Source organism: Clinocottus analis, unplaced genomic scaffold (assembly GCF_023055335.1).
Source record: "Clinocottus analis isolate CAN_PGR_092001 unplaced genomic scaffold, fCliAna1.0.p SCAF_17, whole genome shotgun sequence".
In the NCBI taxonomy this organism is placed as follows: domain Eukaryota; kingdom Metazoa; phylum Chordata; class Actinopteri; order Perciformes; family Cottidae; genus Clinocottus; species Clinocottus analis.
In genome coordinates this window covers 1,703,253-1,727,385 of record NW_027175898.1, presented here as the reverse complement: position 1 = coordinate 1,727,385, position 24,133 = coordinate 1,703,253, and the positions used below count along the sequence as shown (strand labels likewise).

The 24,133-nt window shown below is 47.8% G+C and overlaps 1 protein-coding gene across 1 annotated transcript in view; it reads right to left on the bottom strand.

The window, feature by feature from the left end:
* The window catches only part of alk (ALK receptor tyrosine kinase), a 333,954-nt gene that overhangs the window by 17,053 nt on the left and 292,768 nt on the right, over nt 1-24,133 (bottom strand). The window contains exons 11-18 of the mRNA XM_068581094.1: nt 22,954-23,073; nt 14,853-15,018; nt 13,258-13,405; nt 7,053-7,163; nt 6,464-6,605; nt 4,357-4,524; nt 3,674-3,772; nt 864-1,019 (exon numbers count right to left, since the gene is read on the bottom strand). Coding sequence (XP_068437195.1) covers nt 864-1,019; nt 3,674-3,772; nt 4,357-4,524; nt 6,464-6,605; nt 7,053-7,163; nt 13,258-13,405; nt 14,853-15,018; nt 22,954-23,073 — 1,110 coding nt within the window. The remainder of the gene's footprint in view (nt 1-863; nt 1,020-3,673; nt 3,773-4,356; nt 4,525-6,463; nt 6,606-7,052; nt 7,164-13,257; nt 13,406-14,852; nt 15,019-22,953; nt 23,074-24,133) is intronic.

The following is a 24,133-nucleotide window of genomic DNA, read 5'->3' as shown; positions in this document are numbered from 1 at the left end:
GCGAGAGAGAGAGACACCACATTGAGATTGTGACCTTTTATATGACCTAGCATCACAGCATTATCTATTGCTCGTCATTACTGAGAACAGATTTGCAAATCATAGGGCAAGGAGAAACTCTAGGTCATAAAGATATCATTGAAATGGTAATAGCCCCGTTATTTGGCTTCACATTATAAAGTGACATTCTGCCACAGTAATTCATTTTCAGATCTACATTCGTGTACTCGGGATTCATCAGAGATTACAAATCATAATTGAAGAGGCGATGCTGAGGAGGGGGTTGTCTACACTCCTTTGTTGCAGTTTAACCCAGGCAGCAGACACGTCACATGGGTGCATACAGATTTATTGTACTTTTTTTTATAGTCAAGGTTGAAATGTTTTCATGCACAAAGCCAGTCGCAGCTTGACAAAGCCCATTATGCAATGCGTTGAGCAGCCATTGTACAATATCACATCATCACCCAGGTGAGGCCTTTTAAGAGCTGTGGTCTGCTTGCAGCACAGAGATAAATCACAGAGAAGCTAACACTGCTACGGGTTCATCCGTTTTTATTAACGGCTTAACTTATGCTAGGGATTGATTATTATTATGAATGATTACGGCACAATTACAAAAAAAAAAAAGAAGCTTTTCCTCAGATAAAGATGCCATTAAGTGCAAAGCCTTCCAGGCTAAATTACCTCTGCAGATTAATTCATCAACTGCTCACTGAGTCACAGTCTATTACAGGTACAATTACACTCCGCTGAAGTCCTTTTTTTTTCTGCATTTGGATTAATTCCACACACTTGTGTGGAAGAGAGGGAAATAGAGAAGGGTCCTCCATTGTGTGTGTGTGCAGTGCTACGTGTCAGACCTGTGGCGTTGATGCAGGACACCCCGTCCAGCGCCAGGATCAGGTCTTCATCGCAGTAGCAGACGATGCCGTCCTTGGTCTCGTAGCATTCGTCGGTGTCGCAGTGGCTGCAGTTCTGCACCGGACTGATGAGCACCTCGCCGTCCCCTTCCATGCCTTCACGCAGAGTTTAAACACAGAATTTGTACTCGCCACCATCAAGTAGGTCACAGCGTCAGTAACGACGAGTCAATCACAACTGACCCCTCACGGATGTTGTGGTTGAAAACAAAAGTGACTGTTGTCTGCTGAAGTATTGGTGACCACCAACATCCAAAGCCTGCAATCTGTGAAGCGACACTGGATCGCATCAAAGCTCTACTCAACACGGGTCTACGGCCACAGCGCCACAGCGCTCACGCTGCGTCCCGGTCTCCTGTTGGGAGGCTTTAGTTTCTCATTGGAGACTTCCCTTGAAGTAAACCAACGATGGGAGCTGAAGGCTTGTTAGTCAGGGAGTGATGTGCCGGGGTCGGGGCTGGAACCAAACCTGCAGACGCTCTGCCCTCAAAGGCGGCGCTGAGGAATTATTACGCCTCAAAACACTTTCATCCATCACTTCATTTAGTTTGGAAGGAAGCAATTTTTTTTCTAATTGTAAACTACAGCGAGCGCAAGTGCAAATTCAGGCCACCGTGAATTAGTTATGGGATGGATGCCCGCGAAGGCTTGTGCTGTTTAGTAAGCAAAGCAAACACACCCATCCGCAGAATCTATTTCCCCTCATCTTCTCGTTATGAGCTTTATAAGTGCAAATACATAAATCTAACCTAGGAAACAGTTGAAAGGATGCGGAGGAAGAATACAAATGTCTCAAGTACAGATGTCTTCAGCATACTAATGCCGTGGGTGTAGTTCTCCGCGTTGTGGATCTTGAATCGTGTCTTCTCCAATTCATTTTACATATATTTCTTAAAGATAGGATGGTAAACGGCCAAGCAGTTTAAGCTATCAAAGCTCGACAAGTACACAGATGAAGTGGTTTCCTCCTCTTAAGCTTGTTGAATTGCTTGAATTGGCGTGAACATGAAGAATTGTATCGCATAAGAGGGATAAACCCCCTCGACTCCAAGGAGGCCCTTAACACAAATAAACAGAATATACAGAACATGAACCATATTAACATAAACAGAGGCCTCGCCTCTCCACTAAAATACACACGGTTCATATATGCATACCCATACGGCTATTCATTTACATTAGCCCTGAATTAGCATCGCGTCTCATGTATAATTAGTTAAAAAGTAAGACGAGATGCCTGAGAGGACTGGAAGGAGGGAGTATGGAGGTGAACTGGGCCATTTGTTTCCGATCAGACGGCGCTTTGATCACGCCGTTACGTTTCTCCAGGACGTGGGACTCGTTGAATCTCTCCTGGCCTCGGGTAACATGAATGTTTAGCTCAGCGCCCCCCGGCACCCGGCGACTGGATGACAGGCGCACTCTCCTATCTGTATTCTTCAGCGGCCGCCTGTGTTCAGTGGATTACGGCACTGTGTAGCAATCCGGTTGCCGGTGTCAAACAGTATACCGCTCCGATTTCTGATCCTCTTTTCGGCCTCTCGGCGCGCACAGCAGGGTTGTCTCGGCATCACCTGCTGCTTTTTTATTTCGGCCCGAGAAATGTGCACTTCAAGCCAAGAGGAAATTACAGGCGGAACCATTTGCGATTACTTCAAAAAAGAAAAAAAAAACCCAAATGCCTTTAACCCTGACCTCAAAATGCAGATCTTACCACTTGATATTCGGCCGTGTGTGCTAGGATGCCCTGCTGGAATCATACATCAATCTCTGACTGTATACACACTCAAAACAAATCATAAATAGATGCATAGATGGATGTGGACTGTACATTTCTGATCTAATGTTCGTTTGACCTTTTCTAGTTCACGACGTAGACCAGTAAGGTGAGAACATATCAACGTGTTAACCAGCCGCAGAGGAATGAGAGTAATGTGTATTCAATTAAATGAAAAATAAAAAAGAACAACCATTCGGTGTATAGTTTGAAACCAACAATCGCAATTTCCGTTTAATTTCCAGCTGGATTTCAGCCTGAAGTCTTTTTCCTCCGGAGGAAATGAAGCGAGTTAGAGGACAAAGTGAGGAGTGGCAGCAGCGGCTCAGCAGACAGCGCCGCCTATTACAGCTCAATGGGAGAGAGCGCTCCGTGCGTACTTTGCTACAGCCCAGTGGATGGAGGACGATTCTAAAAAGCACTTCAATTTCTATTTCCCATTTTCTTCTTCAATTTTTTTTCTTTCCTTTTTTTTCTATATAGCTAACTGAAGAGGGAGTCTTACATGATATATGGATGGTCACCGCTCCAGCTGAAATTCTCTGTCAAATTGAGTTTCTAGTACCTGTCAAGTTCAAGTGTATGTGTGTGTGTGTGTGTGTGTGTGTGTGTGTGTGTGTGTGTGCAACAGGTCTGCAGCCGATGGATTTATTGAGCGCTTCCTCCTCTCTATCTGGAGCCTTTTAATCAAATAATCTGGGCGTGTCCTCTGTGCGAACGGAGCACTCCTGACTCTCATCCCTCCTGACTTTGGCCATATTGGCTGCTACGCAATGTTTTTCTTCTTTCAATATCCTCTTTCTGATTTGACAGGGTGAGGCAACTCACTCTCCTCTTGCTGTAAAAACCGAGGTTATGTGCTGCGAACGTTCGTACTGCCGCTGCAAGAACTCATTTTAAATATCCATTTGAACGTTCCCCGAACACATGAACTCTCACAGAGGAACGTCGTGCTCCTGTCGTCTCACGTTACCTTTCAGAGGGTACAGGAAGGGCTGGCCCTCCGGCCCGAGGAAGGAGGTGCCGTCGTCGCCGTCGTGTTTGGGGTTGTTATCTGCCGAGGTGTTGCCCCCTAAGACGACACAGGGACAGAAGCTCGGAGCCAGAGCAACACAGGGGCTGAACAAAAACATCTCAAACGGACAGAAAGGCACAGATTGCCTTTTTTGCATTAACACATTTACACATTTTATCCTCGTGTGTCTCAATGTGTTCTAATGGAACAGTTATTTGCATCTTTTGCCTGCCACCCTTTTTGATATTCAAATGTTTTATTATTTATAAATGCGTCTCTTAATGCCGTATGCTGTGCACTTCCCCCTGTTGTTATGACCCAGTTATCTACTGAGGATTATCTCAGACGACAAGCACACAGCGTAATGGTACACAGGCAGTACAAGATGTCGATACTGTGTTTGGTCTAATCCCAGAGGGGGTTCACAGTGGACTGAGCGGCCGGACGGGACGTGTAGCTGTTTTGGGGATCCAGCCCGTGTCCCCGACCTGTATAGACCCCGCAACCCCACATTATAAAACACAGGCGGCACAAGATACGCATTGGGGTCACGGCTGACAGCTCGCCACGATTCCTTTTTTATTAAACTCCAAACTTGCAGTAATGGAAAAAAAAAAACACTGCCGAATTCTCGGACTGACCTCTGTAGCCTCCGCCGGCGCCCCCCGACATGCAGCCACCTCCGCCGCCCCCGAAGCCGCCGCTGGTCTGCCAGAACTTTTGACAGGCCTGGCCCCCCTGGCCCCCGAGCACCAGCGGCCGGCCCCCTTGACTGACAGGGGCCCTGTCGTTCCAACCTCCGCCTCCACCTGTCACCAAACACAACACACCTTTGATGTAATGCAGAGTTAGAACGCCGCGTCGTGAATCAGTGTGTGTGTGTTTGTGTGTGAGGGAGACGGATAGGGAGTGAGCTTTTAAATGGGTCAATGTTCTGGGAAAAAGATGCTCGACTGCAGAAATGCCTGTATATATTGTAGGCAGGCACACACACACACACACACACACACACACGCACACATGCCCTACCAGTGATAACGACACTGGTACGAGCAGAGCCAACAGTATAAAACCTCTAAAAGAGACGCGGTAACAGGAGATTAAAGTTATAGCTAACGAAGCTCAAACTACTCCCTCCCATATTCCCGAACAGTAGCCAATTTAATTTCCCGGCTACTCTGGCGCCTGAGAGATAGAAACAAATGAAAGAAGAAAAAGAATCATACACATCTCACCACACTGGCTACAAAAACCCGCCAGACCTGCTAAATATTTCATTTTTCATTCACCGAGCTTCCTCAACAGTAAACCTTGGGCTTTGTGCCCGATGCAAAAATCAATAAGTTCTGTTTTCCGGGCTGTTCGTCAACGCCGAGCGTCATGAATAATGCAGCCCGCAGTGGGCAGGGACGGAGCGTTGCACCGGTAGATCGGAGAGCGCGGATCTGCCGAGCCGTGACGGGGGACCGAGCGCTCCGTATGAATAATCATGAGCAACGGGCCACGCCGTGATTTGTTTTCTACGCCTCCAAAACACAAACACCACGGCGCACCCCGGGTGGAGCGTGTATGGAGAGAACACACACACACACACACACACACACACACACACACACACACACACACACACACACAGTGCCTAGGCATTCACATGCACAACACACGTGTACGTATTGGCGTGTACCCTGTGGCGTGTACCCTGTGGCGTGTACCCTGTGGCGTGTACCCTGTGGCGTGTACCCTGTGGCATGAACATTGTGGCGTGTACCCTGTGGCGTGTACGCTGTGGCGTGTACCCTGTGGCGCGTACGTTGTGGCGCGTACATTGTGGCGTGTACCCTATGGCGTGTACCCTGTGGCGTGTACGTTGTGGCGTGTACGTTGTGGCGTGTACCCTGTGGCGTGTACCCTGTGGCGTGTACGCTGTGGCGTGTACCCTGTGGTGCGTACGTTGTGGCGCGTACATTGTGGCGTGTACCCTGTGGCGTGAACATTGTGGCGTGTACGTTGTGGCGTGTACGTTGTGGCGTGTACGCTGTGGCGTGTACCCCGTGGCGTGTACCCTGTGGCGTGTACGCTGTGGCGTGTACGTTGTGGCGTGTACGTTGTGGCGTGTACGTTGTGGCGTGTACCCTGTGGCGTGTACGCTGTGGCGTGTACCCTGTGGCGTGTACGCTGTGGCGTGTACCCTGTGGCGTGTACCCTGTGGCGTGTACGCTGTGGCGTGTACGCTGTGGCGTGTACCCTGTGGCGTGTACGCTGTGGCGTGTACCCTGTGGCGTGTACCCTGTGGCGTGTACCCTGTGGCGTGTACCCTGTGGCGTGTACGTTGTGGCGTGTACCCTGTGGCGTGTACCCTGTGGCGTGTACGCTGTGGCGTGTACCCTGTGGTGCGTACGTTGTGGCGCGTACATTGTGGCGTGTACCCTGTGGCGTGAACATTGTGGCGTGTACGTTGTGGCGTGTACGCTGTGGCGTGTACCCTGTGGCGTGTACCCTGTGGCGTGTACGCTGTGGCGTGTACGTTGTGGCGTGTACGTTGTGGCGTGTACCCTGTGGCGTGTACCCTGTGGCGTGTACGCTGTGGCGTGTACCCTGTGGCGTGTACGCTGTGGCGTGTACCCTGTGGCGTGTACCCTGTGGCGTGTACCCTGTGGCGTGTACGCTGTGGCGTGTACCCTGTGGCGTGTACCCTGTGGCGTGTACCCTGTGGCGTGTACCCTGTGGCGAGTACGCTGTGGCGTGTACCTGCGGCGTTGGACTTCCCGCTGCGTCCCGGTTGGCTGGGGTCATAGTCCATCTGCTCGAGCTGGGTCTCTGATAGGCTGCTGTAGCCCCGGCCTCCTCCCCCAGCAGCGATGAGGAGGGGGACGTACACTTCTTTGTCCACCTGCGTGATCGATGCGCACATGTTAGGTGTTCACGTGGTGGTGTCGGCTCCCCAAAAGGATTTTTTTTTATAAGCGAGAGGAGAATATTTAAGCTAATGTTTATACAAGCTAACGTTTATATAAGCTAACATTGATATGCCGCTACTAGTTGGTTAGCTTTGTGTTTATTTAGCAGAAAGTTGGGAAAACGGATGGGAAACAGCAAGGGAAAATAGATGTTCCTTTCAGCAGCTCCTAAACTCATCTTGTTTGTTTGCAATAATTGTGTATTAAAAACCTGATGATGTGACAGCCCTGGCATGTTACTTATATTACGTCTGTGCTATAAAGTGCTTGAATAGCGGAGACTGGACTCGTTTAACATGTGAGATACACATATGCATTATATCATACACACATCTCTGGAAACGTGCAGTTCCAACATTCCCTCTCCACCTTCTTCCTACCTTGAACACATACGTAGCCCCGCCCCCTCCTCCTCCGCCCCCTTTCACTTGGGTTTTGTTCACCATCGGGCCGCTCTGTTCCAGGCAGATCCTGTTCAGCATGGCGTTGGACTGCAGGGGAGAGAGAGAGACGTCGGTTCACCAAAGAAGCGCTTTCATGCGCGTCAGTTGCGTATTGGAGGGCTGAGCAGTCGCCAAACTCCAGCTGCTGTGAGTCTAAGACTTCAGCATTATAATAATAATACATATCCAGATGCATGCAGGATCTGAGAGGCAGGGACCAATGTTCCCTTTGTAAAACAATTCCAGTGAGATTTGAGTATTTACTGATTTCCTGTTCACATGACTGTAACTATTGTAAAAGGGCTTCCTGCACACAGAGATGGATTCATGTTTCTGGCTGAATAAGACATCTCTGCAGCTGATTTCTTTGCAGTTTGAAACGTAATTGGAGGAAGTGAGGCTGATAGGTTCGACAAAAACTAACTCAACACACTAAATGCTGCATAAAATACTATGTTGCAGATGTGTAAACAGAGATGTATTACTGTACTTGATCATTTATTCATGTGCATGTTAAAGTCATCTTTTTTATCTTCACTTTAGATAAAAACGGTCAGACATGATTATACGTCAATGTGTTTTCATTTGATTCATCGTGATAATCAGTGAAGTCAGTCCGCTTGTCGTTGTCCAAGAAACACTTCCTGTTTATGGTGATGGAGCTGGACGTGTTGATGCTCGATGCAGATACTCCTCCATAGCTGAGGTCTTGTGAATATATGCTGACTGCCTGGAGTCCGTCCTACTCTCAGAGTAAGAGGGCTTGAGAGTCCTCCGCTCAGTTTTACTCAGACACATCAACACACACTCACGGGTGCTGATCTCTCCCTTGCTTCCCTTTGAGGGGATGGGGCGGGGCTTAAGTGAGTGGTCGACAGGTAGAGGGGGTATGAGGCAGTGCATTTAAATGTTCTAAGAGTCTCCCTTAAGGCCTGTTGCAGCTCCTCAGTTATGGATTGAGCTTGTGAGAGGAAAAGCGACACAAATGTGTGTGTGTGCGCTTAGGTGTGTGTGTTTGTGCTTGAGGACCTGTGTATGTGTATGAGTGTGTGTGCACGGCAGAAGGTGAAAAGCACGCACCGAAGAGAGAGAGAGTATTTGTAAGGACAGTGGGGGGCAAAATGCTAGGTGTGAGAAAACACTGTTCTACAGCACAAATCACTTTCAGCGCGACCCTTTGGAGAGAGTCGTTGTGTCTCGCTGTCAGAACTACTGGGGCAATAAGAGAGACCTTAATCGACTTCAGACTCACTTTGGAACAGCCCGGTCCTTCTCCGCTGTCTGCACTGAGCACTTTAAGACACACCGCGTTAAAAACTAATAACTGGATGACAGTAGTGAGGACCCCTGCCTGCTAAACTACACATTGTGCCTCTGGAAAACAAAGCCACACAACTAGAGCTGCCTGGCGTCCCGCTGTGACCTGTAATACTAGAAGGGCTGCTTAATCCCTTCCAATGATTATTGTCGAGCAAACGTTTACATTTCCAATGAAGGTTGTTGTGACTTTAACTTGTAATCTATTTTTTGTAACTTTCAACTGTCAATTACTCCTATAGTCTCACCACAATCTCTTCAGTACCAGTTTGTTTGTGTACATCTTGGCTTCTTAAAGCGTGATAACAGTTTCAAAATAGTCGCTTTTGGCATTTATCAACTCAGTTTCTGTATTATATGTGGAGAGGCTTATGTAAGACTGATGATATATGATATGCAACAATTACATATGCATAGAGTGTTACCAAATAGAAGGAATATAAACGGTTTATGGGTTTGTCCTCTCTGGGCTCCTGTAGAGACATGGCAGCGTGACGTGGCGGGCTCCGTGGAAGAACCGCTCACTCTGGAGCTATCAAAGGCCTCATTCCAAACCCCCACGAAATACGACAAAATCATAAAGCCGACTACGAAGCCATTCTCAAGCGTAACATCACGTCTAAGTGATGGATTAAACCAAGCACAACACAGACAGGCGGTCCTGAAAGCAGATAGAGTTCTCTTTGGGCATATCATCGCCGCTTCGCCAAGTAAAGGTCTTCACTTTCAAGATGTCCTGGCTCATCCACTTGGTCCGGTGCCTTGGGCTCGCTCCAATCCAGATGGCTCATTGCTGAAAACTAACAAGGCCTCTCTCGAAAAGGGAGCTTTTCTACGAAATCAGCATCAGCCGCTGAAATATATCGGGGAACACACTGCTTGCATCATTGATGGAATGAGCCTTGTGATAGAAACTGAAAGGTGATGGCAACACCTTTGGAGAGATTGCCGGCGCCGTGCTGAACCTAGCGATGCATGAAGGAGGAAAGCGAAGGAGTGAGTGGATGGATGTGCACTGGGAGACATCAGTCAAGAATGCCGAGAGATGCAGTGGTGGTTCAGCAATTAGGACTCAATGAAAGAACATCGCCCAGGGACACGGCATTGTGAAGAGGAGAATGCTGTTGAGTTATATCACAAAACAGCCTCGGAGACATTCCCCGCGGACCAGCGGGAGCGAGCGGAGAGCCCGGTAAAGCTTTCAGGACGAGCAGCTATTTGCAACATATGGCGATGTGGAATGTTGTTGAAAGGCTGAAATCTTAGAAATACCCGCCTGAAGAGCACGACAGCCAGAGTGACTACCGCAACACGGTAGTGCGTGAGGATTCACATGTTTATTTACTCTGATTCTGTAAAGAAGATAATCTGACTCATGTATCAGAAATGTGGCACTTGAGGAACATCAACATCAGCAACCTCGCTTAGACCTGCGTGACGCGCTTGTTGGTGGACTCGCCTGTACGGGTTGTAATAGAGGAAGTGCCTTTGCAGGACGAGGAACGCTGTGTTTCCAGGAGTCCTTCCAATCCCTCGGATGCACCAGTGGAATTTACCAGCAATATGGGATCATTTGTCTTCAGAGCGTGAACCATCATCTCGCCGATGTGATGAGAAGGGTTTGCATTATACCTGCTGTTCTGCACCAAAAGGGGGGAAGTGGAATCAGCACGGACTGCTTACAGTTGCATGCACAGCATGTCAATCAGACAGCAGGCTGGAGGCACTGCCAGGAAGGACGGCCAGACTTCCCAGAGCCAAGAGGACATGGGTTCAGGACACATGTATGCGTATAATAAACACAATTAAAAAATGTCCACCACCTTGCTCTCATAATAACATGAGTATACATATGTATCTGGGATTTCTACACATTTGGGCTCCTCACTAAAATATCTTCTACTTATTCTCTCAGGTATGCTGGTGCTGGACTGGACGAATTGTGTTCAAGGCTGCACGCTTCCAGACTTGTAGCTTACACATTTCTGTGCAATTCAGAGGGAGGAGGAGCCGCAGGAGGATTGTCAAAGCTGACTATAACGATAACAATGACTATGATGATGATTAAACAGAATATGAACACTTGAGAAGAGATTTTAGTCTAATATCATGGTTGGGATGATGATCATTGCTCAAAAGGGTGTTTGAAAGAGGCATACTTTTTCATCTCTCTGTGTATTACACGTTCTCTTCAAATCAATTAGATGTTTTCATTCTTTGGATCACTGATTGGTGTCATTGAAGGTTGATAACTGTGGATTTTACCACTTGGGAAGGTGTATGTTGAAATACTCTCTTGATACATACACTGGTCTCATTCACTGATCATAATTATACCTACAGAGAGTAATGCACTGTATTTCATATGTACGGCATGTGCAGGGCTGCCTCTTGAAGGTGCTGTGGCATAAAGACATGAGGCAGGGCTGGATGGATGGGTCAAACATGGTAACATTGTCAGGCTATTGTTCGGCTATGTACTGAACCAAGGGCACTTCAGTGGTTTTGTTGTCTCAACAGGTTCTGCACTGCAGGGTGACTCACTGATTCACTCGTGTTGCTGGACATTTAGGAGAACGTTCGAAAAACAAGTTTTCACAATATTTCATACAAACTGGTGAATGAGGACACGTCATACCAATGAGGGAACAATCTGTTCATGAACTACTTGTCCTTCTGAACTGCTTTCACCACGTGATAAACTGAGCAGATCATATTTAAGACCGACGTAATACGTAGAAGACAGCTCTGTTTGTCATTGTAGCTGTCCTTGCGACACATATAGCTGATATTTCTATAAACTATTAAAAATGTATAGTTTTATGACAGAAATTTGTTGATGTGTCCCTCAATATTATACATTTATATAAATCTTTTTTGAAGTGTTTGTATGTTCCTTCTTTGCTTCCATGTTTACTATGAAGCACTTTGTAACTTTGTTTTTGGAAAGGTGCTACATAAATGTACAGTTTAATATTAATATATCAATGACAATGTTCTATTGGTGACTTAGCCCTTTTTGCTGTACTTTCACAGGCAGAACAAGCCTTAGTTTGAAATGTATAAACAGCAGATGATGGATGATATCAATGGGTACTGGAGGGATTGTGAGCTTTTTAGTCTCAGTGTTGTGAACTGTGGGGAAGAAGCATGGTGTGCTGCTGCCGGTGAAGCGACTCCAGAGGATAATGGATGACAGCCACCGCTGGCAAAAGAGCACAAGTCAGCTTAAGAGAGACAATGGGGAGCTCACTGAGCTTCCACCGCAGATTTAAACAGTTGTTGGTGGCTGTAAACTGTTATGATTTAGAGCACGGGTTTCCAAAATGAATCACGGTCCATGAGGAGAATTACCGGAACACCAGATCCTTTGAATTTCATAATGTCATCGTTATCCTATTAAAGTCCAGCTGGAAAATACATTTTTTGTTTGTCTGCAGCAGCACAGCCCTACGTTTCTGCAAGATGAAACTAAGAGGACATTTTTATTTTATTTTATTCGTGACCGCTGCTTTCGCAATAATCCAGCCGAATGCCGCTCGTATCGACACAGCCAATCAAATGTTGCATACGGCATCAAAGTGAGCGTTCCTTCACAGGCAGAGCAGACGCCTCACACCGGCTCAAACAGCAGCCTGCCGCACAACAAAAGAGCCGCAGACTCTGAGCATCAACCCACATCAGCTTTCCTGCTGAACTCTCCTTCTTATCCAACTGACAAACAGCAGCGCCGTCTCGTCCTGCACCGCAGCGGGTTCAATGAGCCACTAACACACATTCAACGGGGAAAAGATCGCTGCCAACATCAGTTGCTGAAGCATATTTGGACAGCTTTCTCTTCTCCAACAACATGCCATTGTGTACTTCCTTTTTTTTTCTTGACCTCGATGAAGAAGCGTCAAAGACGTTTTCCATCTGAAGGACAATTTCTAAAGGACAATTCATGAGGAGGTGGGAAAAGACAGCCGCCGTGCTCTGGGGAAATCCGATTGCACTGACACGATGGCAGACAGATGTGTTTTTCTTTCCTGGAAACAACTTTATTTCTGACAAAAAGAAAACGAGTCGGCTACAGAGACAAACTCAATGCCGAACAATTCAATTAGAGATTACTGTCCAAAACAGAAGCAGGCCTCCGAAGAAGGATGTTTTTAATCTATCCACAGTGCACAATTAAACAGAGACGGCGGATTATTGACGGCTTCAAGTGTTGCTGCCGCAAGGAATTGTGGGACGGCGTTATCTCCTTTCCTTTCGTAAAGGATGACCCATTGTCCATTACGCTAAAGGAGATAAGAGAGGAAGCAGTGAAGCACCTTTCCTTAGCATTTCGATAAGTCAACCAGCTCTTATCACTTCAAATCATCTCACTCAGTTAGGAAGCTCAGGAAGAGACTATTCTGCTCATGATATGTCAGCTACGGCGCAGGTTTGGTTTCTCGCCGGCACTGTGGCAGCACTGCAAGCTGCTGTCAATCAAACACAGACAGTTACACAGCCCTCCAGCCAGCTGAGACAAATAGGAGAATTTATCAAATTTCCCCAAAGAAAAAAAGGTACACGATAAAATTCTAGTTGGTCTGAAAGTTGGAAAGTCTAAACGAATCTTTCCACATTGACGTCATCTTGAGATGGTGCCAAATTACAATTTGTCCACGTGCTAGTGGAAAAAAAAGAGGAATACATTTGACTTCCAATTCATCTGATTCAAAGAAAATCAACACATTGAACAAGGACTTTAATTGCCCCCCCATCTCTTCTGCTCTCATGACATCCTGCAGGTTCCTCGGCTGAACACCTGCTTTCTGCGGGACGGAGGACTTACGTTGGGGCACGCGTCCTCTCCCTGCTGTCCCACCAGGATGTACAGCAGCTCGCCCTTCCTGAGCAGGAAGTCTCCCGTGATGTAGACGCCATGTGACCTGCTCATGGCCATCACGCTTCGACCGCCAGCTGCACCGTAGGCCGTGATCCTGCGAAACAAACGACGCACACATGAAACAGCTGATTAGCAGGATCCTTCTCCTCATGATTCGATGTTTCCTTTGGGTTCTGAGGAGTTTGAAAGGAAAAGGTGGTGTCTGCATTGTACAGAAGGTGTGTATTAAAAAAACCAAACATAAGGCTGATGAGCTGTCCTCATGTTTTCCACCTGCTGTTTCACAAGTGCAAATAACAGCTAACATTAATTTAAAAATATTAAATCACACTTCACCCTGCTGGTGGTTTTTTTATTTTTTTTATTCTAAAAAGATAATTTGACTGAATTTGAGGATGGCACACATACATAATAAACAGTGCACAGACTACAAAGCGCAGTGGGCGCACAAACACAAAGAGACACACATACAAATGTGCACACATCGCAGCAGAAGACAGTCATTTTGAATGTTTTCTTGCCAGGATAAAAAAATAAATAAACGTGATTGTTTTTTGCTTCGATATTTATCTTCCCTGGTGGTCGTGCAAGAGAAAGAGAGAGGGAGAGAGAGAGAGAGAGAGAGCGCTGCCCGGTGTTCGCTTGCTACCTCAGCTGTTTGCCTAATGACTTTTGGGAGATGCAAAACACGTATTCATCTCTGTGACCGTCTGTCAGCTTCATTTAAAAGCTCCGCCAGCTCAACCAGGCCGCATCAGGACCACAATTCAGGAGTCGTGTGAGCGGAGACAGAAGGTGTTTTTCTAAAACTCCGGGATATGTGTTAAAACAGGGCCGTCCACGCAGTTGTTAGTTTGGTATTTTAAGACTCACGAATTTTGGCTGAGCTTAGCAGTGTGTGTGTGTGTGTGTGTGTGTGTGTGTGTGTGTGTGTGTCCCTTTTTGCTTCTTTAAGTTGATGTGGGAGGCTCGAAGCTTTTGTTTTTTGTTTGGACCGTCTAAGTTAAATCCAAGTTAAACGCCTCCTGTTTTCGTGAATGCCCACAGGAGGCGTATTGATCCCTGCACAAGGTAGTGGATATTACAGCATTAATCCTAGAGCAGTACGCAGTTTGCGCTCGAGGTGCTCGGGCTGATTGTTCAGGTGTTTCGACGCCTTAAAGACCACCAACGTCGACGCGGACGTGGGTGTTTTTTGGGCGGATTTTCAGACAGGTGCGTCGTGAATCATGCTATTTAACCGCCATTACTCCAGTTTCTGCTCCCTCCTGCAAGAATATGATAGTAATATCCCTCCTGCTTGCTTGTGAAAGATTGATGTGCTGCTGATGTGCAGAGGAGTGCAGGTGGGCGTGAGGAAGAGTCTGCAATGTTGCAAAAAATGTGAGTTGCACAGTTGATACCCGATGGCCTGAGGTGAAGTCTCTGTTGTACAGTGTTGGTGTGTTGGGGCCAAGTGGATGTGCCTAGCGGGCGTGACATTTTCTTTCTTAAATAACGCCACGGCCTGACGTCTGTGCGCTCCGAGGCCGCAGCCTTACCTGTAGCTGCCAGTTTCCGGGACCCGCCACATTTGAATGCCTTTGAAGGGCCCCCGGGTGCCCACGGTCACGGTGACGTTGCTGTTCCTGTAGGAGTTGTTGCACTGGCTGGGAGTCGGGCCTTCGGGCCCCGCGGCCCCGCAGGTATGAAAGATCCATTTTTGGGCTGTACGGGAGGATAAAAAAAAAACGAACAAACAGAAATGAAGCACACAGCTGTGGAGGTATTGTGCAGACCTAAAGACGACAGAGAGGCTGAAGAACCACAGACTCATTGCTGGTCCCACCTTCATCCTCCTCCAGCGTCCCCCACCGCGCCGGTGACAACTCAAAATGTGCAGGAAAGTTGCGGGAGCCTTTTGGGAAAGGCGAGCTCCGAGCTGGAAGCTCCGCTCACGCGGCCTATCATATTCACGGCGGCAGCGTTGGGGACGCGCTGACAGGATCGCAGGTGACGAACATTTCTCCTCATTTTCCGTGTAATCCCACGCGTCGGCGCTAATTGGAGTTCTTTTCACTGTAATTAGCCCAAGATTAGTCTTGTCAGATGGACGTGGAAGGACTTAACGCCGCAGTGCTAAATCCTGATTTAAGGCCCGCGAGCACCGAGCAGCGAGGGAAGACACCCGGCGCGCCTCTCTCTCTCTCTCTCTCCCTCTCTCTCTCTCTCTCTCTTTCCCTCTTCTTCCTCCCTCTGCCCCCTTGTGAACGCTCTACGACTGCTTATTAATTTAAGAGCAGGGCTGCAAATCTGGCTCCAATGTCAAACTCATTCCTGCAACACAGCAGCACAGCTCACACGGCGGCTTTCACAGCCCGTGAGTTGCTGCTCAATGCGAAAGCTCCACTGTTTGCAATAAGACACAGTACAGACTGGCCCTGCTATTTATTTGTATATTTATTTTTTTTTGCAAAGCACAGATGCAGCAGTAAACTGATTAAATGGAGGCAGGATACTCAGGGAAAGAGGAGAGGTGGCATGAGACGAGTCTTCGGAGAGCAACATTAAAGTTATGATGCTCTCCCTCCCTGTTCGGGCCGCCTGCAGCGTCGCGCCTATTAGGGTTAAAGCAGGAATTGAGATCCCAGTATTTGCAAAGATTTCTCGCTGGAATTCACTTTCTTTCACTGTGGAACATTATATTTTGTAGCAATGGAGTGTGTGTGTGTGTGTGTGTGTGTGTGTGTGTGTGTGTGTGTGTGTGTGTGTGCGTGCCTGTGTGTGCCTAAGAACAACAAAATTTGATTATGCCCCATTTTCTCATTAATTGCATGCAGTTGCATTACGGTGAGAAATTGTGCTTTTACAGGAAAAGCAGTAATGAGTTTTTGGGACGTAATCATTTTAGAACCAAGAGGAAAGCAGTCATCCCAGGTGGCTGTTTGATGATGACATAGCATAACTGCATTTCGAGCATCCTATTTGCCAGCCTGATCCTCACGATTGGAAGGTCACCAGATAAGTGATCCGACATCATGGCTGCAAACTGAGCTCCACTCAGCCTCCCAACACGTTCCCACTCAGCTCGATGCGTTTCATGGCGAGACCCAGCCGGCGTGGCTGGTTGATGCAGTGAAATTTGGTCCAAAATCGTGGACTTTTTTGAGTTCCTCATTTTGGCCATGGCCATCTTGGATTGTGCCCGTCGCCATCTTGTTTTGGTTTTGCAACAAAGGAAAGCAAGTGACCATATTCCAACTGCGGAGGAGTGACGCCATGGTGGAGACTCTGTTTACAGCTCTGGTAGCTGTCAATCACAAGGTAGCCACGCCCTAAATCCTCACCTTGCTTCTATTTGACTCTGTATTGAAGACTCGAAACTAGAGATTGAGACCATAAACTCATGTTTACAATGTTTAGGGACTAAATCGAGTTTCTCAAAAACCTTCATACGGTCAGAATACGTTTTGCTTGCAACCGGAGGAGTCGCCCCCTGCTGGTCGGACGAGATAATGTTCCGGTTGGGCTTCGCTTTTCAGAACCGGAGGATTTCACCCCGGTCAGAACGAAGGACTTGAACAAATCAGATTATTGATACCTTGGCGAACATGGACGCCGGGCTAGTCCTAGTTCCTGGATTCTACACAGGGAAAAGGCCGTGGGATTCATAATAAACCCTCTAGGTACCACTCAAGCTAGTTTTGGATTGCGTGTCAGTTTCAAAAGTTTCATCCGTCTTCATAGCTAGTTAGGTGATGAGCTAACGTGGCTATTGAGTGACTAGTCACATTAACGTTGGGTTGGTTTAGAACAAGTTTGGAGAGAGACCGGGTTAAATCTCTATTGACGTTGGTCAAGAGGCAATTTCAAGCAGCCTTTAAAAAAAAAAAAAAACACACCACTATGGTACAAGCCCAATTTAGAGTTGAGCTTGGTCTTAGCAAACACACTCCTGCTGTAAAAACACACACAAAAAACAAACATTGCGGTGTGTACTTGAGCCTGGCTCCTATCCAGCGAAATAAATTGATCCCTCAAGTCAGTATTTTCAATACTCAACAAGGTAAAAAAAAGAGTTAACTCTGTTGAGAGTAAATCCATCACAGCAGCAGGAAAGCCTGCGAAGCCAACTGGTGCTTTAGATGTAAATCTTACTGTACTTAACGGGTTCCTCTGAGATGGCAATCAGTCAAGGTGGGACATGCCCAAGAGAAAGGAAGGGAAGGCGGGATTAGAGGCTGGATGTTGAACATTCACTTAGCCTCCTCTTATTCGTACCAGTGAGATTTTTGCTTCCTGACATGAATACGATCCCGTCATGCAAAGTGAGCTTGATGACTTGACAATAGCGCCGCCGGTGTCGAAGGTAGCCTCAAGTCTTCCTTTCGATTTCTCTCTCCGTGTCCCCGGGGCGCAGTTGGTTTCACACTACGACCTGGCTGATCGATCTTGTTGGTCCATCAATATGAATGAGTTCTAAGGCACACAAACGCACACAAACGCACACACAACTGACGTAATGAGCCGTCACTTGGCAGAACAAACAAAAACAAGTTGTGCTCCCGCAGATGATAGTCTTCTCTAATAAGTGGTGTACACACTAGTCAGCCCCTCTGACCTGCTTCACACGCACACACACCCACACACACACACAAAGAGACAGACCCCCCCCCCCCCCGTCCTCCCGGGGACACTCTGACTCTGACTATTATATGAATCTCTGTTCCTGTGCACTTTGCCAGCGGTGGTGCGCCATCATCATCATAACACACACTGGCCTCCATCAAAGGAAGGGGCGCCGCTGTGCGCTGTCATCGCTGAGAAATTGAGAGACAGAAAGGGAGAGACTCGCAGTGTTGGAAGACAACAAAGTCTCATGATTGGATTACAATACTGACAGCAATGCCTGCATCTCCTCAGAACATTATTAACACAAGGCAACAGTAAACATGTCATTCTTTAGGAATGACAAAGGCAGTCCTTGGGCCGATCGGTAGCAAGTAAACAAACGTTTCATCACCCACGTTTGGCCTTGGAATTGTTTTTAAATTGCCAGAATGAGGATTTCACTTTTGTGAACGCCTATCATCTCGGGCTGAAAAAGGTGTGTTGCGTCAAACGGCACTCTTCATATATATATGTTTTAAATGTCATTTTGGCTCCATGATCCACGATGTCGCCAATCCAGTTCTTTCCCCCAGTCAGGCGGCACGAAGGCCACGGCGCCTCCATCCATCCCACCGAGCCGGTTGGTCGACTCAGCGGGGTCGACCATCAAACACAGAGGAACCAGGCGAAGCTTTTGCTGCAACGAAACCCCCCCTCCCCCCTCCGCCCTCTCCCGTCTTGTGACAAAAGATTCAAATATGTGCCGCCGTAATGACTTCCCGGAGATGTGAAATCCTGTCCTCCAGAGTGATTCAAACTGCTGTCTGGAGCCTTGGTGTCTGAACTCGGGCTCCAAGCTGGACTCTCTGGATCGTGCTTCATTATCTCACCAGTGGACATTCTTTGGCGTTTCCAGTTAAAGTTTCTTATCACTCCTTCTTTTATACTTTTGCCTGCTGCATGTCGTTCACCTCTCAAACGTCCTGCTTCTCATGCTCACTCACTAGCTCCTCGCTGTCATCGTTTTCGGGGGCTGTTGATCGCGTCATCGTCTTACTCTCGTCGGCTGGTCGCAACCAGCCAATCGCAGGGCGACACCCCTCGCATTGTTCGGCCTGTCGCCTCGCCGTCTTGTCTGCGTGAAACAACTCTCTCTGCCTTCGGGCACGTTCATGCCGCTGCCTCTACACCTCCCATCACCCAACCAGTCTTCGCAGACTGCAGATTCATCATTTTATCCTCCCCATCAGCTCAAGTAGTCCACCTTCCCCCCCATCCTCCTCCCGCGCGATCACAAATCTCCTCGTGGACTCTGAGAGCCAGAGAGCCTGTGTCCAGACTTTATCGTCACACATTATGTGTTTCTAACAAACAATCATCTTTCCTTCGTCTGCTTGTCTCCCCCGATTGAAATGTCAGTCACTGCTGATCATCGAGGGCCAAATCAACCCCGGCACTCACACCGGATATGAAAAGGCCGTTCAATCTGATAATCGGACCCTAATTTAGTCTCAATGCACAGCAATAAAAGAGAACAAACTCTCTTTCTCCAGCTATGTGCTTGCCTGCTCAAATGAGGGCAATAAAAGCACAATAACACACATGATCATTAATTTTTGCATGAAATTACATGTTTTCTGGACGCATTAAACCATGCATAAAAAACAAGCATGTACCCTCCTCATCCTGTGACTCGTCCTCCTTAAGCCGGCCATTAGAAAGACGGATCAAGGCCCGGCGCTGTGAATGGATCCGAAAGATAACTACAAAGCTGATGAGGCACCCGAGTCCAATTAATTACAAAAGCCTGTTTTGCGTAGCACTCCTTGTTATCGGTCTCATATCTGTCTTAGTGACTAATGTTCTCCCATCCAAAACCCAAAGCAACAACGACGAGCTCACCGACTGCCACAGGCCACTGTTTATGAACCACATCTCCACTCCGCCGCTAATTAGCGAGCAGGGTGAGGGCCAAAAACTCCTCTTTGTGCACGCGCGCGAGCACGGAGCAACATCTGCTGTCTGTTACTTTCAAAAGCCAATCGGATCGCTTCAATCACCTCCCCTTCTGTCTTTGATTCGACGCCAGTTTTCATCTACTTCACAGAACTCTTGTTTTTAGTTTTCGGTTGTTGTTGACGCCCGCTGTTGTGTGAGCGGAAGTGGAACACCTTGATATGAAAATGTGCTGTCTGTTCAAAGACGCTAATGCTCGTACATGCTGCTGCGTGCCTGCAGATGAGAGGCAACTACCACGATGCTTTGTTGCATCCTGACAGCACGGTGCGGCAAGTTCTCGTACCGTCTGATGAGAACTTGTCTTATCTTAATCTTTGTGAATCTCTCACACACACACACACACACACACACACACACAGACACACACACATGCACATTCTCATACAGTAAGTAAATGGCCTGAGAAAAATGAGCCTGGAGCTCATTTTGAGGTTAGCGACGCATTCCTTTCCCATCAGGAGAGGTAATCACAAAAAAGTAAAGGGAAGCGAGCTCATCTCGGTTGACTTTTTTCACTCTTCCCTCCTCCCCTCCCTCCCTCCCTCCTCCCACCTTCTGAAAGCAAATGATGAGTCAGCAGTGAGAGGCGGGTGCCACACAGTAGGGCAGTGGTGAGAAATGAAAGCTGCCAGAATAGCGGGGAATCAATGGAGATGAGGGGAAGAGAGTAAGAAGAAATAAACGAGATGAAGGTGAAGTCAGGGTGAAGGAGGAGAGGAAAAGAAGAGCAGCAGCAGGAGGACGAGGTGAGGGGGAGGGATGAAGAAGACTGACAGTAAGAGGCAGCTGCAGGGTGGGAGGGTAGTAAAGTGAACTAACAGACAGTCAGCGGCAGCTTTTAAATGGTGAGGATGGGAAACAAATGGAGAAACAAAAAGAGGCCCAGAAGGAAAGATTAAAAGGGGAGAGTGAGAAGGGGCGAGTGACGGGGTCCTGTTTTTTTAGCGGGGTTGATCACTGAGCGTGTCGCCGGAAGAGGAGGAGCCTCATTGCAGTGACGGGTCTACCCATCCTCCCCCCCTCTCCCAAGCAGCTCATGAGTGGCTGTAAGTGAGACGCGCGGCGAATGCTAACCGCTCACGGCTGTCTGTGAAACGACCAGTGTGTAACTGCCTGTTCAACTCCCCCCGCCCCAGTTAATATCTATGATAATCAAAGGGGCGAGAGCAGTGTGACCGCACAGTCCCATCTCTCTCGGAGGCTGCCGGCTGAATTGTAACCATACTGAGTGCTACCTGTGTAAGCACATTCAAATAGCCTCTTTCATTTTGCTGCTGTCCTTGCAGCGAGACCCTGGTGGCAAACTCCTCTACTATATGTGAAATACCTTTTCCTATGCGACGAGACGTCGACTGCATATGAAGCGTTTCTTGAATTCAGCGAGAAAGAAAGGAAGTCGCCGTTGTTTGCCGACGGAGTCGCGGTTCAATGCATAATCCTGTAACGTGATCAAATCATTCCGGCTGGCTGAGCGTTAACATCTGATCTCTCTCTCTCTGTCCCCGCTTGACCCGCGAGAGATACACGGGCCGCCATGTCTGAAGAGCGGCGCCCACATCACAGACAACTCCCCACATTCAGGCACTGACATGTTAGGGCGCCGGACACACATGGCCATTGGTCCGCACTGGGCTGCCGTTCAGCATCGCCCCGCTTGGTGTCAGGCCACGTTATCAGTGGCTGTTCAGCAGGAGGAGTGCTGCATGTTAATTCGGCTGTTCAGGCTCCAAGAAGCGGGACTCTGATTTAGCATCACACTCGTATGACACACACACACAGACACACATTCCTCTTCCTTGTCAAACTAGGCACCTGCATCACCCACAATGCAACTCCTTCGCTCGTGGCGGCTAATAGCGGCTGTAAGCCTCATGCACTTATGAGGAGCAGGATGGCCTGGCGCTGACTCAGGCGACATCACTTGAGGACATTTGTCAGTCGGCGTACAACTGATGGAGTCGGTGGAGTCACCCGTTGGCTCTTTATTTTTTGAGCAAAGACTGCACGCAAAGAAGCTAACACCAGAGTCAAACATGGCACTCCACACCAATTTCCAAGTATGCACGGTCGTAAAAAGGCGTCTTAGCATTAAGCTTTGGAAAAATAGACAATGGAGCGATAGTCTCTAGGCTTATGGTAAATTGGCGTGTGTTTCAAGGGCAACTTGACAATGCAAAGCAGTGGGTCTTCCAGGGCCTAAAGTGCGAGTGTGACTCCTCTAACCAGTTTCAAGTGGAAGGCAAGCTCCACAAAATCGATTTGTTGGGCTTTAACAGCGTATGAATGTCATAAAAGCCTTTTATGCCGCCTGGGAGAGAAAAACAAGAGATGAATGCTATTACAATCCTCGAGTGTGACACTCTCAAACCATCTGTTTGGACGGGAAAACAAGTCCTCAAAGTCACTGAAAATGAGTTGACATTCATTCAACGTTGGCATGAGGGCTTATGTACAGTGTTACTCTCAAATGGTAGAGGATGATATCTCCAAGTCCAGTCACACTGCCTTCCTCTAGCACTTCAAAGCTACTAGCTGAGGAAATGTGTCTTAGAACAGATTTGATATGAGAGTAACTCTAACTTATGACTATAAATACAGAAATTGAATCTCTGCTTGTCTTTACCCTTTTGAAGCTGGGAAGAGAGCGACTGCGAGGTGGAAAATGTCAAGTCTGTGTAAGTGGCTCCATTGACATTCTCTGGAGACAAATTGGAGGATTTTAGACTTCAAAACTGCCTGTCCTGCTCCATTTAATGCCAAAGGAGATCTCTGCAGCACTCACTCAGATGGTGGACGTGCTGCAGACCAGCAGGGGGCACACTTACTTTGTTGCAGCTCACGTATGGTGCCCGGCTCAGCACGTGTAGAGTAATTGTGAATCTTTAATGCATGCGAGCACACACGTGTGTGTGTGTGTGTGTGTGTGTGTGTGTGTGTGTGTGTGTGAAGGTATCAAAAAGACAAAAATAGACACAGAAGGAGAAACAGTCCGCGTGGAGTGTGCCCTCCTCGAGGGTGGATGTTTGAACTTACAGTAATCTGTGGTGGGGAAGGACATGGAGGGGCTTCTGATGGACGGGGGCGTGATACTGACGGTCGACCTGAAGGGCGTCCTGGTTGAGCTGGCGACCACAGGTGGAAACTCGCCGTTGGCTGAAAGAAAGAAACAGAATTCGCTTAGTGAAAAAAGGCTGTGCTTTCTCTCCGTCATGCGCATCAATGGACGCCTGTTGCTGTTGGCGTTGTGGAGCTCAGTGGCTGCAGGCTCCCTCCCCGGCACAGAAGATGAGGAACCGCCAGCAGGGGTCAATCTTTCATTTGCACCGGCAATGGCTTTATAGAAGGAGCGGGACGCATCAAACCCAGCTCTTCTCCACCTCCCCGTCCGTTGCTACAGTAGATGGGTAAGCGCGTTCAGTCGGGGTGTTATCTAGCCTCCAGCCTCACCGCATTTCCCAGGACCGAGATCATAAGCTCCCCGGTACCTTGATCTCCTCCCTCTCCGACCTCAGATTCTCACCCAGAATTAAGTCTTCCAGGCAAACGGCTGGCTGATTAGATATAACAGTCTTTTTTTTTCGAAAGATATTAAAGGAGTGGAGACTCATTTCAACTACCATAAAGGTTGGATGCTGACGTGGAAAAGCCTGTGTCCCTTAGAGGCGGCGGGGCAGGAGTTGAGTGATGCTTGTATCACTCAACGGATGAATGTGTTTCTTTGAGTCGACCCACGCACGGCAATCAGTGGTTTAAAAGATTGGCCTGGATGGTGTTACAGAAATCTGCTGCCACATCTGATCAAGGACTGCACAGGCTGCAGGAACAATCAATGCAACCCTGTCAGCTGGACGCAGCTAAATTCTTTTCCAGTACAGGGAATGCTGAAATGACAAAAATCAATGTCCAACAGGATCGCAAACACAGTACAGAACAAAATACAAAAGCCCCAAAACAAAATGGCTATTTGCTTTAATGGTGCACAGATGTCACCATTTGGTTTATATTCTTATTCAGGGCATCGTGGTTCAACGTTTAAAAAAACAGAAGAATGAATGCATGATGATACGTTTCTTTAACTTAAAGATGAGAAACGTTCATACGTATCGGTATTATGAAGCCTGGGTTATATACGTCCAGGCCGCGGCTCATTGGAAGTGCAGAGTCATCCTTCAATCAGCGGCTCTGCGGCTCTGCTCCACTAGTCCATGTCTAT